This window comes from Pimephales promelas, chromosome 7 (genome assembly GCF_988280905.1).
Source record: "Pimephales promelas chromosome 7, fPimPro1.hap1.1, whole genome shotgun sequence".
NCBI classification, from domain to species: Eukaryota; Metazoa; Chordata; class Actinopteri; order Cypriniformes; family Leuciscidae; genus Pimephales; species Pimephales promelas.
In genome coordinates this window covers 38,616,196-38,629,644 of record NC_142775.1, presented here as the reverse complement: position 1 = coordinate 38,629,644, position 13,449 = coordinate 38,616,196, and the positions used below count along the sequence as shown (strand labels likewise).

Sequence of the window (13,449 nt, the reverse complement as noted above, 5' to 3'; positions counted from 1 at the left end):
TAGCACCTAAAATGTGCATATTAGCACCTAAAATGTGCATATTAGCACCTGAAATGTAAATATTAGCTCCCGAAATGGACAAAAGTTTACCTTTTGAAAAGGTACAGTCCCAGTGACAACTTTTGTGCCTTTTTTTCTGAGTGTAAAACTCAGTGTTTTCATTACATAAAAATAAATTTATATTTTGCATTTTTACATTAACAATGTAATGTTTTATTCATAAAAAACACTTCAAGTGTTTTTTGTGAATTTCTTTTTCTCCTGTATAGTCTGAGGAGGCGCTGCCTCCCTTGCCTCGTCCCTGAGGTCGTTTAACCCCTAATATATAAATATAAAATATATTTAATATTTCATAAGTAATATACATCAAAACAAAAAGGAAGGTGTAGGAGTGTCCAACAATGTGACTACTGGTGTTAAGTGTTTAAAAAATGTATCAAAGCATTTGTCTGGTAAGGAAGTGACTCCGGAAAAACTTGTTGAACATTCAAGTCTTGTCATGCATAATGAGAGGCAGGTTTCTGACAGGTTTTCTCAGGTGTTGTTTGCTCAGAGGGAGCCTGTGTCTTCCTGAGAACATCTGAACAGGTGTGTGTGTGTGTGTGTGTGTGTGTGTGTCTCACACTCTTCCCTGATGGTTCATCTCTTTTTGTCCATGAACGCATGATTCATAATCAAAGACTGTTCATGCTTGAAAGAGAAAACAGATGACGCGTTAAGGGTAATTTTAATGTAATGTATTTAAAGCACATTTCATGATATCCTCTAGAGTAAATCTGTATGAAAACACTTGGGACAAAATCAGTACTTATGACAGACTGCATTTGCAAAGCTTCACTGTGGTTTTACATGCATTAAATGTTCCAGTTCAAAAGCCTGAGAGTAAAATCAATCAAAATGTCTTCTTTCAGTGCAGTTTTAGTGAATGCAACCTGTACAATACTTTCCCCTGATTCCTCTTCGCAAAGACATATTTAAATCAAGAAATAAAAAATACAATCATACATTAGAACGAGAATTTGAAAGTGCCACTTGAGATTAGATAAATTCAGGAAATCACAAATCCCATTGACCCACATGTTGAGAAGTGCCAGTGCTTGCAATACAACAGACTTGGTAGACGATGCATCATTTTAGAGGTTATGACATTTGATTGGCTGTGTCAGAGATGAGTTTGAATATGTTAATTTTCAGTCGCCGTCCGTGTCTTCTTCCTCTGAGTCCTCGACAAGCATATCGGCGTGTTGTGTGTAGTCAAACGCAGGGAATCTTATGGGCAGGTCGCCCCATTTGTTGTAGATCTTCTTCTTGGAGTCGTACGTGACCACAAAGTTCTTGATATGGAGGCAGGGACACTCAATACTTTTATACAGCATCATCGAGCCCCATTGCTGCTCGGGAACCAGACAAAACAGAAGATTTAAAACAAATGCGTAGCTAAGGAAATACATACATTTACAGTAGCTATTTTACTATACTGTCTATTTTCAGTGATTTTTGTTGCCAATATTTTGTATAAAATATTTTGAATCTGTTTGGCTACTTTGAAAAACATTAAAAAGCTGGATTAAAAAACTTTTATAAATTATAAATTGTAACATTATTTAAAGGGGCTACATGTACATGTGTTATTAGCGACACCGGTGGCCGTTAAGTGAACTGCAGTTGCATCTCATAGCCCATTGGATATAGTACATTGGCTAACAGAGCAAGGTGACCATTTGTGCTACTAAAACTTAAACTTTTTTTATTTATTTTTGAAATGAGCGATTGTTTCGCTTGATAAGACCCTTATTCATCGTCTGGTGTCGTTTAAAGCTGCACTGAAACTCTCATTTGGACCTTGAACCGTTTGGACCCCATTGAAGTCCATTATATGGAGAAAATTCTGGAATGTTTTCATCAAAAACCTTAATTTCTTTTCGACTGAAGAAAGAAAGACATGGACATCTTGGATGACATGGGGTGAGTAAATTATCAGCAAAAGTTTTTTTTGTTTTTTTTAAAGTGAATTACTCCTTTAAATTAATATTTGAGAATATAGACTACATAGATCTGTCTATGTGAGATTATAGATTGAATTAATCCCTTTTCTTTGCATGACACATTGAGATTATAGAATGGCTCTTTCGGCATTATCCTGAACACTGTATAAGCGTTAGTTTCATGTTTCATTGAACAGAAGAGAGACTCTCAAGAGGGTAAACGTCACATTATTTGGATTTTGCCATAATTTTTTTATTTTGAAATAAAAATCACTACTTTCATAGACAACGTTTTTAAAACTTCGTTACAAGCGGTTCACACATTGTCAATAAAAAGTGATTAATAATACACAAAAAATTCTTTCATATAGCCCCTTTAATCATGTATATATTTAAATATAATAATCTCCTTGGCCGTAATGTGGTTCAGTGGAGTTGTGTAATGAGTGTTACAGATAATGTCTTTTTTTTTAGAAAGTATGTGTGTATTTCTGAGTGTTCTGTTGCAGGAGAAGGTGTGGCCTGTACTCTAGCTAGCAGAGATCCTGATTGGTCTGATCCTGATTGGTCTGGTCCCGGTTGGTCTGTTCCTGATCGGTTCCATTTGAAAAGGAGCACACCAAACGCTCTGTGGAGGCCGAATGCGTGCCATTTGTTTTGCGCTTGATTACCTTTATGGTTATGTACCTTTTGTGAAACTTGTTTTTGTTTGATTTGCAATTCCTATGTTATTTTGAAGCACTTCAAGTTGTATGATGTAAATATTATTTTTAAACATTTAATTTAGGGGAAGTAGGGAGTTTATTTTTGCATATGTTTATTCTCTGTTTTGGGCTAGGGAGTTAGGGAAGTTGTGTTGTATTTTTCTTTTAGTGTGATTTATTTCTTGGGGTTTTTTTGGGGGAATTTAGAGGGTACAAAATTAGTTAATTTTGTTTGTTATTTTGGCACTCCTGAATTTAACCCCTTTGTTGTTGTTGTTATTTTTTTTTTCTTTCTTTCTTTCTCTTTCTTTTTTTTTTTTTTGTTAATAAATGTATATTTGTTTAAACGTTACCTTTGCGAGTGAGCGCATATTTATTTATGTTGTGGCCAGCCCTAGACGGTCGTAACATGAGCCAAAACACTTATGACGTCGGCACGCACCTGTCCGCAGTTTTTGCACGCAATGACTCCGTTGGTCTCGTAGTCCAAGAGCCGCTCCTGCAGTGATGCGTTCTCTCGGACTATAAACAGCTTTCTGCAAGTGTCAACATTTATTTCACCATCAGCATTATCAAGCAGGATAAAAATAACTTGCATCATCAGTATTCATATTTCTGAGAATGCAAAAATAGGTATTTGTGACAGAGTTTTTACCTAAACTGCTCAGTGACATTGACATGGTGCATGTTCTCGATCATCTCCAGGTGTTCCCCCGAGCACACGAACACACTGCAGTCCCTGCAGCTCAGGCTGATTTTAGATGGCGGATCCTTCATCATTCCCTTCTGCTGTTTCTTCTTTATCTTGACCTTCTCCTCCATTATGGCCTGGATCTGAAACTCTCTGATCTACACGAAACCAAATAACGTTTCTTTAGTGAGCAAAAAGTGTTGGAGAGTATTTTCTACAGTCATTGATGTAGATTCTCACTTTCTTCTCGTAGTCGGCTCGATTCATCTTGCAGATTTTGGCGATGGCTTTGCTCATCATTTTCTCCCTGTATTCGTTAACGCTCTCTCTCTCTTCTACCCCAGACCCTGCCTCCGCCACGAGTGTGTAACTGCTGTCCTCCGCTCTTCCTCGACCGCGGGCCTGTGGACAGCCAAAGATGTCACCGATCACATCAGCAGTGTTCAATCCGTAAGTCTGATCACTTCATTTGTCATTTTATAAGTAGTGATTGACTGAAATATTAGCAGACATAATCTTCCATTTTAAAATTGCCCAATAACCAAGAAATGGTCATTCAGAAATGGCCTAATGTAATTTTGTTCAAAGGTTTGTTGTTAATATTGGCTATTATTTTTTATTTATTTGTTTTATTTGAGCTATAACCATTCAGCTATATAATATTGGCTATTAACTTTTTGGGTAAGTTAATGTTAGTATAATTAAATTCCTATCGAACAGATTAGAAATGTTTTAAACCACCCCTTACAATGTGAATGGATTTGGCCAATTAATTCCAGTTGACTTGGTTACATTCGACTTTTTTATTTGTATTCATTATTTATGAATTAATAGGGTGCATGTAAATGCAGCTGGTGTTTCGGTTTGGTAATTATACAGGAAAGAGTGATTTCAGGGTTACTACATTGAGTTTTTCCTTTGATATTTAAATTATTAAGTCGGCCTGTTACAAACGTATAAAATCTATGAGCCCTGTTGTAAACTTTGTAGCCCTCAAACCGTATTCACTTTATAGCCCTTAATCCTGTAATTGTGGACAAATGTGGGCTCAGGTGAGATCCTAATTTTTATTTATTATAAATGTTATATCACTGTCTTCGATAAAGTTTTGTCTATCCATTTATGGTGTTTTTTTTAATTTTGGGGGTACTTTTGAATTTATTTCCTTCAAAAAGTACCATATTTTTTATGTAAATTATGCTTATTTTTTTAACTACATTAATATATCACTCCAATAAGTTCTTAGAGCTAAAACCTAAAGATGAAGTGACTTTGCTGTCACCTGGTGTCTTATTTTGGCTTATTTTAGGATGCTCTAAATTACAGTTTTTCCCATTCATTTCTATGGGTTGACCCAAATACAAGATTAAGGAGTTTTTTTTCACTCACTTAACATTGTAGAATTGAGTAAAAAAAAAATTGTGTGTGTTCAGGAGGCAAACTTAGGAAAAGTAGTCAAGTCTTGTACCGCTCAGATCAAGGGAAGTATTTTTTAAAAATGAATCAAAACTATTTGCCCACATTTGTCCGGAATACAGTTAGTGCTGCAAATGCGTGATGTGAGAGCCGAGTGGCATCTATACAAAGTAAATATTGATCGAAACCAATCACACACTTCAAGCCCTTAGAGACGGACCAACCAGAGTTCAGCATAAGTTAACACTTTATTTCGATAGTCCACTTCAGAGCTCCTTCCAACTATAAGTAGCTCTGCGTTTTGCAACTACATGTCAACTAACTCTCATTAGAGTACTCAATATCTATTCTGATGCTCCTCAACAGACACTATAATGACAACCAACTTAGAAAGTTTTGTATTTTGGCATGTAGTTGTCATGTTGTTGCAAAGTAACTTATACAGTACTTGTTGGAATAATATCTAAAGTGCACTATCAAAATATAGTGCGTTTAGAAATGGGCAATAATCTAAAATCCGACCTGAATCATGGCGACCTCATTGGTCACAAGGCAATAGCGTATGACGACGTTACACTCGGCGATGTCCAGGCCCTCTTCAGCCACAGTGGTGGCTATCAGCAGATTGATCTCGCCTTTACGAAACTTTTGCAACACATCCTTCTGCTCTGCCTGAAGACAGCAAGACATTTACTTTATTTAATTGAATATTAAACCTCAAAATCATAATGCAAGACACGTTACTCAGTGACTTACAGCGGTCATCGGCTTCACCACACTCTGATCTCCACCACCGATCAGATAGCTGGCACTGACTCCCACTTCATCAAACTTGGGGTTTTCTTGAATCCACTGGCACAGAGCTTGTGCGCTGAGGCGGGTCTTGGTGAATATGATGCCTCTCGCCACCTCTCTGGTGCTGAATTCCTTCAGGATGATGGTTTTCAGCTTAGCCAGATTGTTATTTTCATACTCCGGCTTTCCCATCAACTCCTCCAGCTTCGCTTTTTTATCTGTTGTGAATTAAGGAGAGTTTTTATACTTGACTAAAACCATAACAACGTTATATACAAGTATGAGAAAATAAATTTAAAACACACACACACATATATTAGGGCTGGGTAATAAATATCAATTTCTCGATATTAATCGATTCTCATTTTTACGAACCGATATCGATTCTTAAATCTCAAGAATCGATTAGTCATCCTGTTTCATTTGAATGAATGGGATATTGTATCACGGCTGCGCGCATCCAAAAAATCGCAATAATCTTTGTCCTTTGTTACTATTGATATGAAACAAAGTCTCAATTTTCAAATTACGTCCATTTTCTTTAGAAATTCAAAAATATAAATAGTGTTTTGGCGCTGTGGTGTGAGATCATTCTGGAGAAGCAGCTGCGCTGATCTCACTTCCGGGTTAATAATAACAGTCACAGCGCCAAATAAACATGAATGAGGATCTGAAAGTGTGTTAAAAGATAGAGTACAACTTATTGAAATCCGTATCATGTCACATTGATTCGCTCAATCAGCGTTTCAACCGTGGAAAGACGTCAGTTAAACGGCTTGTAATCAATGTCATGTATCGTCATATTTACCTCAGAAAACCCACATAAACTCGTTAGTCCACACTCGTTAGTGTTCTTCAATATTTAATGCATATTTAAAATAAATCTGGCAAGTTTTTATGACAGCCACCATTTAAATGTTTATATTTCATTTCATATAATCTTCTTATTATAAAAATAAATAAAAGTGTAATTTAAGTGTTTGTATAGCTACAAAACAGTTCATTATTACTTCATATTAGGCTAATGAAGCCTACTAGGCTACAACTAGACTCCTATAGTTTACAGCATTAGTTAACAGATTTGATTTCCTTGAGAAAATTTGCCGTTTATTGTAACTGATATCCAAAATAATAGAATGTACTTGTGCTAATGTTGCTGAGGTGTTTTTTTCCAATAAAAATACCCAAATTATCAAAAAAAGAGAGATATTATAATAACAAATTATCTGTATGGCTGTATAAATGCAAGTTTGTATTGAAAATGGTATCGAATACCGATATTTTTCAAGGTATCGTACCGAAGTTGGAAATTCTAGTATCGTGACGAAACGAATACCTTTGAACAAAGTGAAGAGGAATCGTTCTGTGTCCGTGATTGTAACAGTGCCTTCGTCATCAGGGCTGGATTTAGTCTTCAGCTCTTCGTTGTGATATTTGTCGAGGTAGCGGAAGGCGTCGGACATGCGTATGATGTGGCTCTGATTAAGAGCCTCGTTGTAATGCCGGAGATGTTCAGCACACACTCGCACCTTCTGATTCTCTTCCTTAGCAGCTGGTGAACAACACACAGACAATATTCATAAGAGTTCAACAATATAACCGCTTTAGCATGTCATCATGGAGGTGGAAATGCAATTTCTAGATAAAAAAAATTAAATTTTTACGTCATCCGCAATGCATCATGGGATGAGTAGTTAATTCACACATATATACACTTGTCTTATACCCTTATTTTACCTATTTTCCAGTTATTTTGTCAAGTGCTTTAATGTGATTTGTCTAAGAGCTGCTTGGTTTAGTGAATATTTTTTTTTATATCTATAGTCAAAATAATGTGGGGAAAAAAATCTTACGTGACCGGATAAAAAAAACTAAACTGTTAACTAAACAATTTTTTTACTTGAAATAAAATACATTACCTGAAATTTTATATATATATATATATATATATATATATATATATAATTTCAGGTAATGTATTTTATTTCAAGTAAAAAATAATTATATTACATTAAATTATATTATATATATATATATATATATATATATATGTGTGTGTGTAATTATTTATTTTTATTTTATTCTTTTCTCATTTTTGCTTGGTTTAATTTAATTACAGAAATCCAAGACACACACAGTAGTGGCCAAAAGTGATGTGTGGCCTTTATTTAAACAAGGAGAATTACTTTTTCTATGCATCTATTGCATATTGCCAAATCATTTTGTCAGATAAATAATACCTAATCAAGTGTTTTGTTCTTCCCTCATATTTAAAATATTTATTAAATGAATATAAAATATTTAGTTGGGTCGTTAAAAATAAATATCCCATTTGGACATAACTTTTGGTCACTACTGTGTGTGTGTGTGTGTGTGTGTAGTGTGTGTATATATATATATATATATATATATATATATACAGTATATATATATATATATATATATAATGAATTGGGATAAAAAAATAATATATATATATATATAATGAATTGGGATAAAATATATATATATATATATATATATATTTTTTTTTTTTTTTCAAATCAAAACCAACAACCAAAACTAAAATATAAATCAATTCAAAAACTGTAACAATATACCAATACTAAAATAACACTATAACCAAAGCTGAAACAGTGGGCGGTGACTGTTAAGCTCCATACAAGTTAGTCATAACTAACTAACCTTTGAGGATGCTAGTTATTATATATGACAACTAGATCTGTTCAGTTATCCTGAGCACAGTTCAGAAACTTTGTTGGAATTCACAGTAAAATAACAGTCGCTTCTTATGAAAACAAGAAAGAGACCCTGTTATTACTGCGGCTTATTGAAACACGTTTTGCTTGAGTGCATGACTGTACTGTATATGAAATTCTTATCATGAATGTGGTGGTTAAATGGTGCCTGAAGCAGAGGACACACAGGGAGAAACCGCATTTTAGTAAGAGCTTTGCAAACATCCTCACCCAACAAGCATGTTCATAGTTATTAATTTCTGGATATTTCCATTTGTATTTCAATCTGTCTTGCACAACATAAAAACACTTACAGAGAACAATATCTAGTCATTTAAATACTTTTACAGCACAGCAAACTAGAAACATTTCAAGTGGTTTGGCTTGTTATCCCCCCATTAGCTGGTAGACGTCGTAAATACACCATCTGCTCACTCTTTCTCTTTACAGCCTTTTTTTTATTATTCTGACCAAATGCTTTTTAAGTGTTTGTAAAAATGCCATTATATTATAATTATAACAGCAGACCTGTGAGAGATGTACAATTTTGTGACTGGGTCTTTTTGTGGTGTCATCAGCCAATCAGCTGTCTTGATGTAATGTTATTAATCACATGGCATTTACAGAATAGGCGATTAGCTTAAAACAACACCTGCATCGTCATATGCAAATTGCAAAGGCCGCAAATTTCATAGAAATGGCACGTTTAAGATTTAAATCATTTCTATGACTTTTCCCTGATATTTCCATGTTTTGAATGACCCAATAAACCTTATTTCTTTAAAAAAAGTATTTCTAAAGTGCAGTTAATGGGAGCTTTCTCACCATTCTGCTCTTTCTGCACCACCCACTGCTCGTAGTTCTGTGTCCCGGGCTCACAGGAGGGCAGAAGATCAGCGTGTGTGTGGATTTCATCCATTATCTTCTTGATCACGTCTCCAAACGGGTCCTTACACATGCAGTAGACGGACATTTTGAAATAATACACCTCTGAACCGAATGCACAGCATGTATGTATTCACATGAATTGTTGACAGGGAAGAATCGTTGTAGTGTTATCGTTGTTTATACAGATTTTTTTTTTTTTTAGAAAAACCGAAACATTTATTAAATGTGATGTGCATTATTTCTGCGCTATGGAAGCTTGTTTCCGCCACTGAATAAAAAATAAAAAAATTAATAAATGCAACTTTTTATCTCACAATTACGAGATATGAAGTCAGAATTGTGAGAAATAAAGTCGCAATTGTGAGAAAAAAAATTGCGAGTTTACATATCACAATTCTGACTTCATAACACATAATTGTGAGTTTATATCTCGAAATTCTGACATCTTTTCTCAAAGTTGTGAGATATAAAATCGCAATTGAGAGTTATCAGGCCAGTTTTAAGATCTCAGAATAGTTTATATCAATCAATTCTGACTTTCTATCTCTTTATTCTGACTTTATATCTCGCAATTCTGACTTTATAACACGCAATTTGGACTTTCTATCTCTCTATTCTGACTTTATAACACGCAATTTTGACTTTCTATCTCTCTATTCTGACTTTATATCTCGCAATTGCGACTTTATCTTGCAATTCTGACTTTATATCTCTCAATTCTGACTTTATATCTTGCAATTCTGACTTTATATCTCTCTATTCTGACTTTATATCTCTCAATTCTGACTTTATCTTGCAATTCTGACTTTATATCTCGCAATTTGGACTTTATATCTCTCAATTCTGACTTTATATCTTGCAATTCTGACTTTATATCTCGCAATTCTGACTTTATATCTCGCAATTGTGACTTTATATCTCTATTCTGACTTTATATCTCGCAATTTTGACTATATCTCGCAATTCTGACTTTATATCTCTCTATTCTGACTTTATATCTCGCAATTTGGACTTTCTATCTCTCTATTCTGACTTTATAACACGCAATTTTGACTTTCTATCTCTCTATTCTGACTTTATATCTCGCAATTGCGACTTTATATCTCTCAATTCTGACTTTATATCTTGCAATTCTGACTTTATATCTCGCAATTTGGACTTTATATCTCTCAATTCTGACTTTATATCTTGCAATTCTGACTTTATATCTCGCAATTCTGACTTTATATCTCGCAATTGTGACTTTATATCTCTATTCTGACTTTATATCTCGCAATTTTGACTATATCTCGCAATTCTGACTTTATATCTCTCTATTCTGACTTTATATCTCGCAATTGCGACTTTATATCTCTCAATTCTGACTTTATATCTTGCAATTCTGACTTTATATCTCGCAATTGCGACTTTATATCTCGCAATTTGGACTTTATATCTCTCTATTCTGACTTTATATCTCGCAATTCTGACTTTATATCTCGCAATTCTGACTTTATATCTCTCTATTCTGACTTTATATCTCGCAATTCTGACTTTATATCTCTCTATTCTGAATTTATATCTCTCTATTCTGACTTTATATCTCGCAATTCTGACTTTATATCTCGCAATTTTGACTTTATATCTCGCAATTTGGACTATATCTCTCTATTCTGACTTTATATCTCTCTATTCTGACTTTATATCTCGCAATTCTGACTTTATATCTCTCTATTCTGACTTTATATCTCGCAATTCTGACTTTATATCTCGCAATTCTGACTTTATATCTCGCAATTTTGACTTTATATCTCGCAATTCTGACTTTATATCTCGCAATTCTGACTTTATATCTTGCAATTCTGACTTTATATCTCTCTATTCTGACTTTATATCTTGCAATTCTGACTTTATATCTCTCTATTCTGACTTTATATCTCTCTATTCTGACTTTATATCTCGCAATTCTGACTATATCTCGCAATTTGGACTTTATATCTCTCTATTCTGACTTTATATCTCGCAATTCTGACTTTATATCTCGCAATTTTGACTTTATATCTCTCTATTCTGACTTTATATCTCGCAATTCTGACTTTATATCTCTCTATTCTGACTTTATATCTCGCAATTCTGACTTTATATCTCGCAATTTTGACTTTATATCTCGCAATTTGGACTTTATATCTCTCTATTCTGACTTTATATCTCGCAATTCTGACTTTATATCTCTCTATTCTGACTTTATATCTCTCTATTCTGACTTTATATCTCGCAATTCTGACTTTATATCTCGCAATTTGGACTTTATATCTCGCAATTTGGACTTTATATCTCTCTATTCTGACTTTATATCTCTCTATTCTGACTTTATATCTCGCAATTCTGACTTTATATCTCGCAATTTGGACTTTATATCTCTCTATTCTGACTTTATATCTCTCTATTCTGACTTTATATCTCTCTATTCTGACTTTATATCTCTCTATTCTGACTTTATATCTCGCAATTTTGACTTTATATCTCGCAATTTGGACTTTATATCTCTATTCTGACTTTATATCTCGCAATTCTGACTTTATATCTCTCTATTCTGACTTTATATCTCGCAATTCTGACTTTATATCTCTCTATTCTGACTTTATATCTCTCTATTCTGACTTTATATCTCGCAATTCTGACTTTATATCTCGCAATTTGGACTTTATATCTCGCAATTTGGACTTTATATCTCTCTATTCTGACTTTATATCTCTCTATTCTGACTTTATATCTCGCAATTCTGACTTTATATCTCGCAATTTTGACTTTATATCTCGCAATTTGGACTTTATATCTCTCTATTCTGACTTTATATCTCGCAATTCTGACTTTATATCTCTCTATTCTGACTTTATATCTCTCTATTCTGACTTTATATCTCGCAATTTTGACTTTATATCTCGCAATTTGGACTTTATATCTCTCTATTCTGACTTTATATCTCGCAATTTTGACTTTATATCTCGCAATTTGGACTTTATATCTCTCTATTCTGACTTTATATCTCGCAATTCTGACTTTATATCTCGCAATTTTGACTTTATATCTCTATTCTGACTTTATATCTCGCAATTCTGACTTTATATCTCGCAATTTTGACTTTATATCTCGCAATTCTGACTTTATATCTCTCTATTCTGAATTTATATCTCTCTATTCTGACTTTATATCTCGCAATTCTGACTTTATATCTCGCAATTTTGACTTTATATCTCGCAATTTGGACTATATCTCTCTATTCTGAATTTATATCTCTCTATTCTGACTTTATATCTCGCAATTCTGACTTTATATCTCGCAATTTTGACTTTATATCTCGCAATTTGGACTATATCTCTCTATTCTGACTTTATATCTCGCAATTCTGACTTTATATCTCTCTATTCTGACTTTATATCTCTCTATTCTGACTTTATATCTCGCAATTCTGACTTTATATCTCGCAATTTTGACTTTATATCTCGCAATTTGGACTTTATATCTCTCTATTCTGACTTTATATCTCGCAATTCTGACTTTATATCTCGCAATTTGGACTTTATATCTCTCTATTCTGACTTTATATCTCGCAATTCTGACTTTATATCTCGCAATTTTGACTTTATATCTCGCAATTTGGACTCTATATCTCTCTATTCTGACTTTATATCTCGCAATTCTGACTTTATATCTCGCAATTCTGACTTTATATCTCTCTATTCTGACTTTATATCTCGCAATTCTGACTATCTCGCAATTTTGACTTTATATCTCGCAATTTTGACTTTATATCTCTCTATTCTGACTTTATATCTCGCAATTCTGACTTTATATCTCTCTATTCTGACTTTATATCTCGCAATTCTGACTTTATATCTCGCAATTCTGACTTTATATCTCGCAATTTGGACTTTATATCTCTCTATTCTGACTTTATATCTCTCTATTCTGACTTTATATCTCGCAATTCTGACTTTATATCTCGCAATTTTGACTTTATATCTCGCAATTTGGACTTTATATCTCTCTATTCTGACTTTATATCTCGCAATTCTGACTTTATATCTCTCTATTCTGACTTTATATCTCGCAATTCTGACTTTATATCTCGCAATTTTGACTTTATATCTCGCAATTTGGACTATATCTCTCTATTCTGACTTTATATCTCGCAATTCTGACTTTATATCTCTCTATTCTGACTTTATATCTCGCAATTCTGACTTTATATC

The 13,449-nt window shown here is 33.7% G+C and overlaps 1 protein-coding gene across 1 annotated transcript in view; it reads right to left on the bottom strand.

Moving 5' to 3' along the window:
* Window positions 1-710: 710 nt before the first annotated feature.
* Window positions 711-13,449, bottom strand: part of ifih1 (interferon induced with helicase C domain 1) — a 35,046-nt gene continuing 22,307 nt past the window's right edge. The window contains exons 9-16 of the mRNA XM_039683375.2: window positions 9,155-9,278; window positions 6,928-7,143; window positions 5,553-5,809; window positions 5,319-5,468; window positions 3,621-3,782; window positions 3,345-3,538; window positions 3,132-3,225; window positions 711-1,391 (exon numbers count right to left, since the gene is read on the bottom strand). Of these exons, the coding sequence (XP_039539309.2) occupies window positions 1,191-1,391; window positions 3,132-3,225; window positions 3,345-3,538; window positions 3,621-3,782; window positions 5,319-5,468; window positions 5,553-5,809; window positions 6,928-7,143; window positions 9,155-9,278 (1,398 nt within the window). The 3' untranslated portion in view covers window positions 711-1,190. The remainder of the gene's footprint in view (window positions 1,392-3,131; window positions 3,226-3,344; window positions 3,539-3,620; window positions 3,783-5,318; window positions 5,469-5,552; window positions 5,810-6,927; window positions 7,144-9,154; window positions 9,279-13,449) is intronic.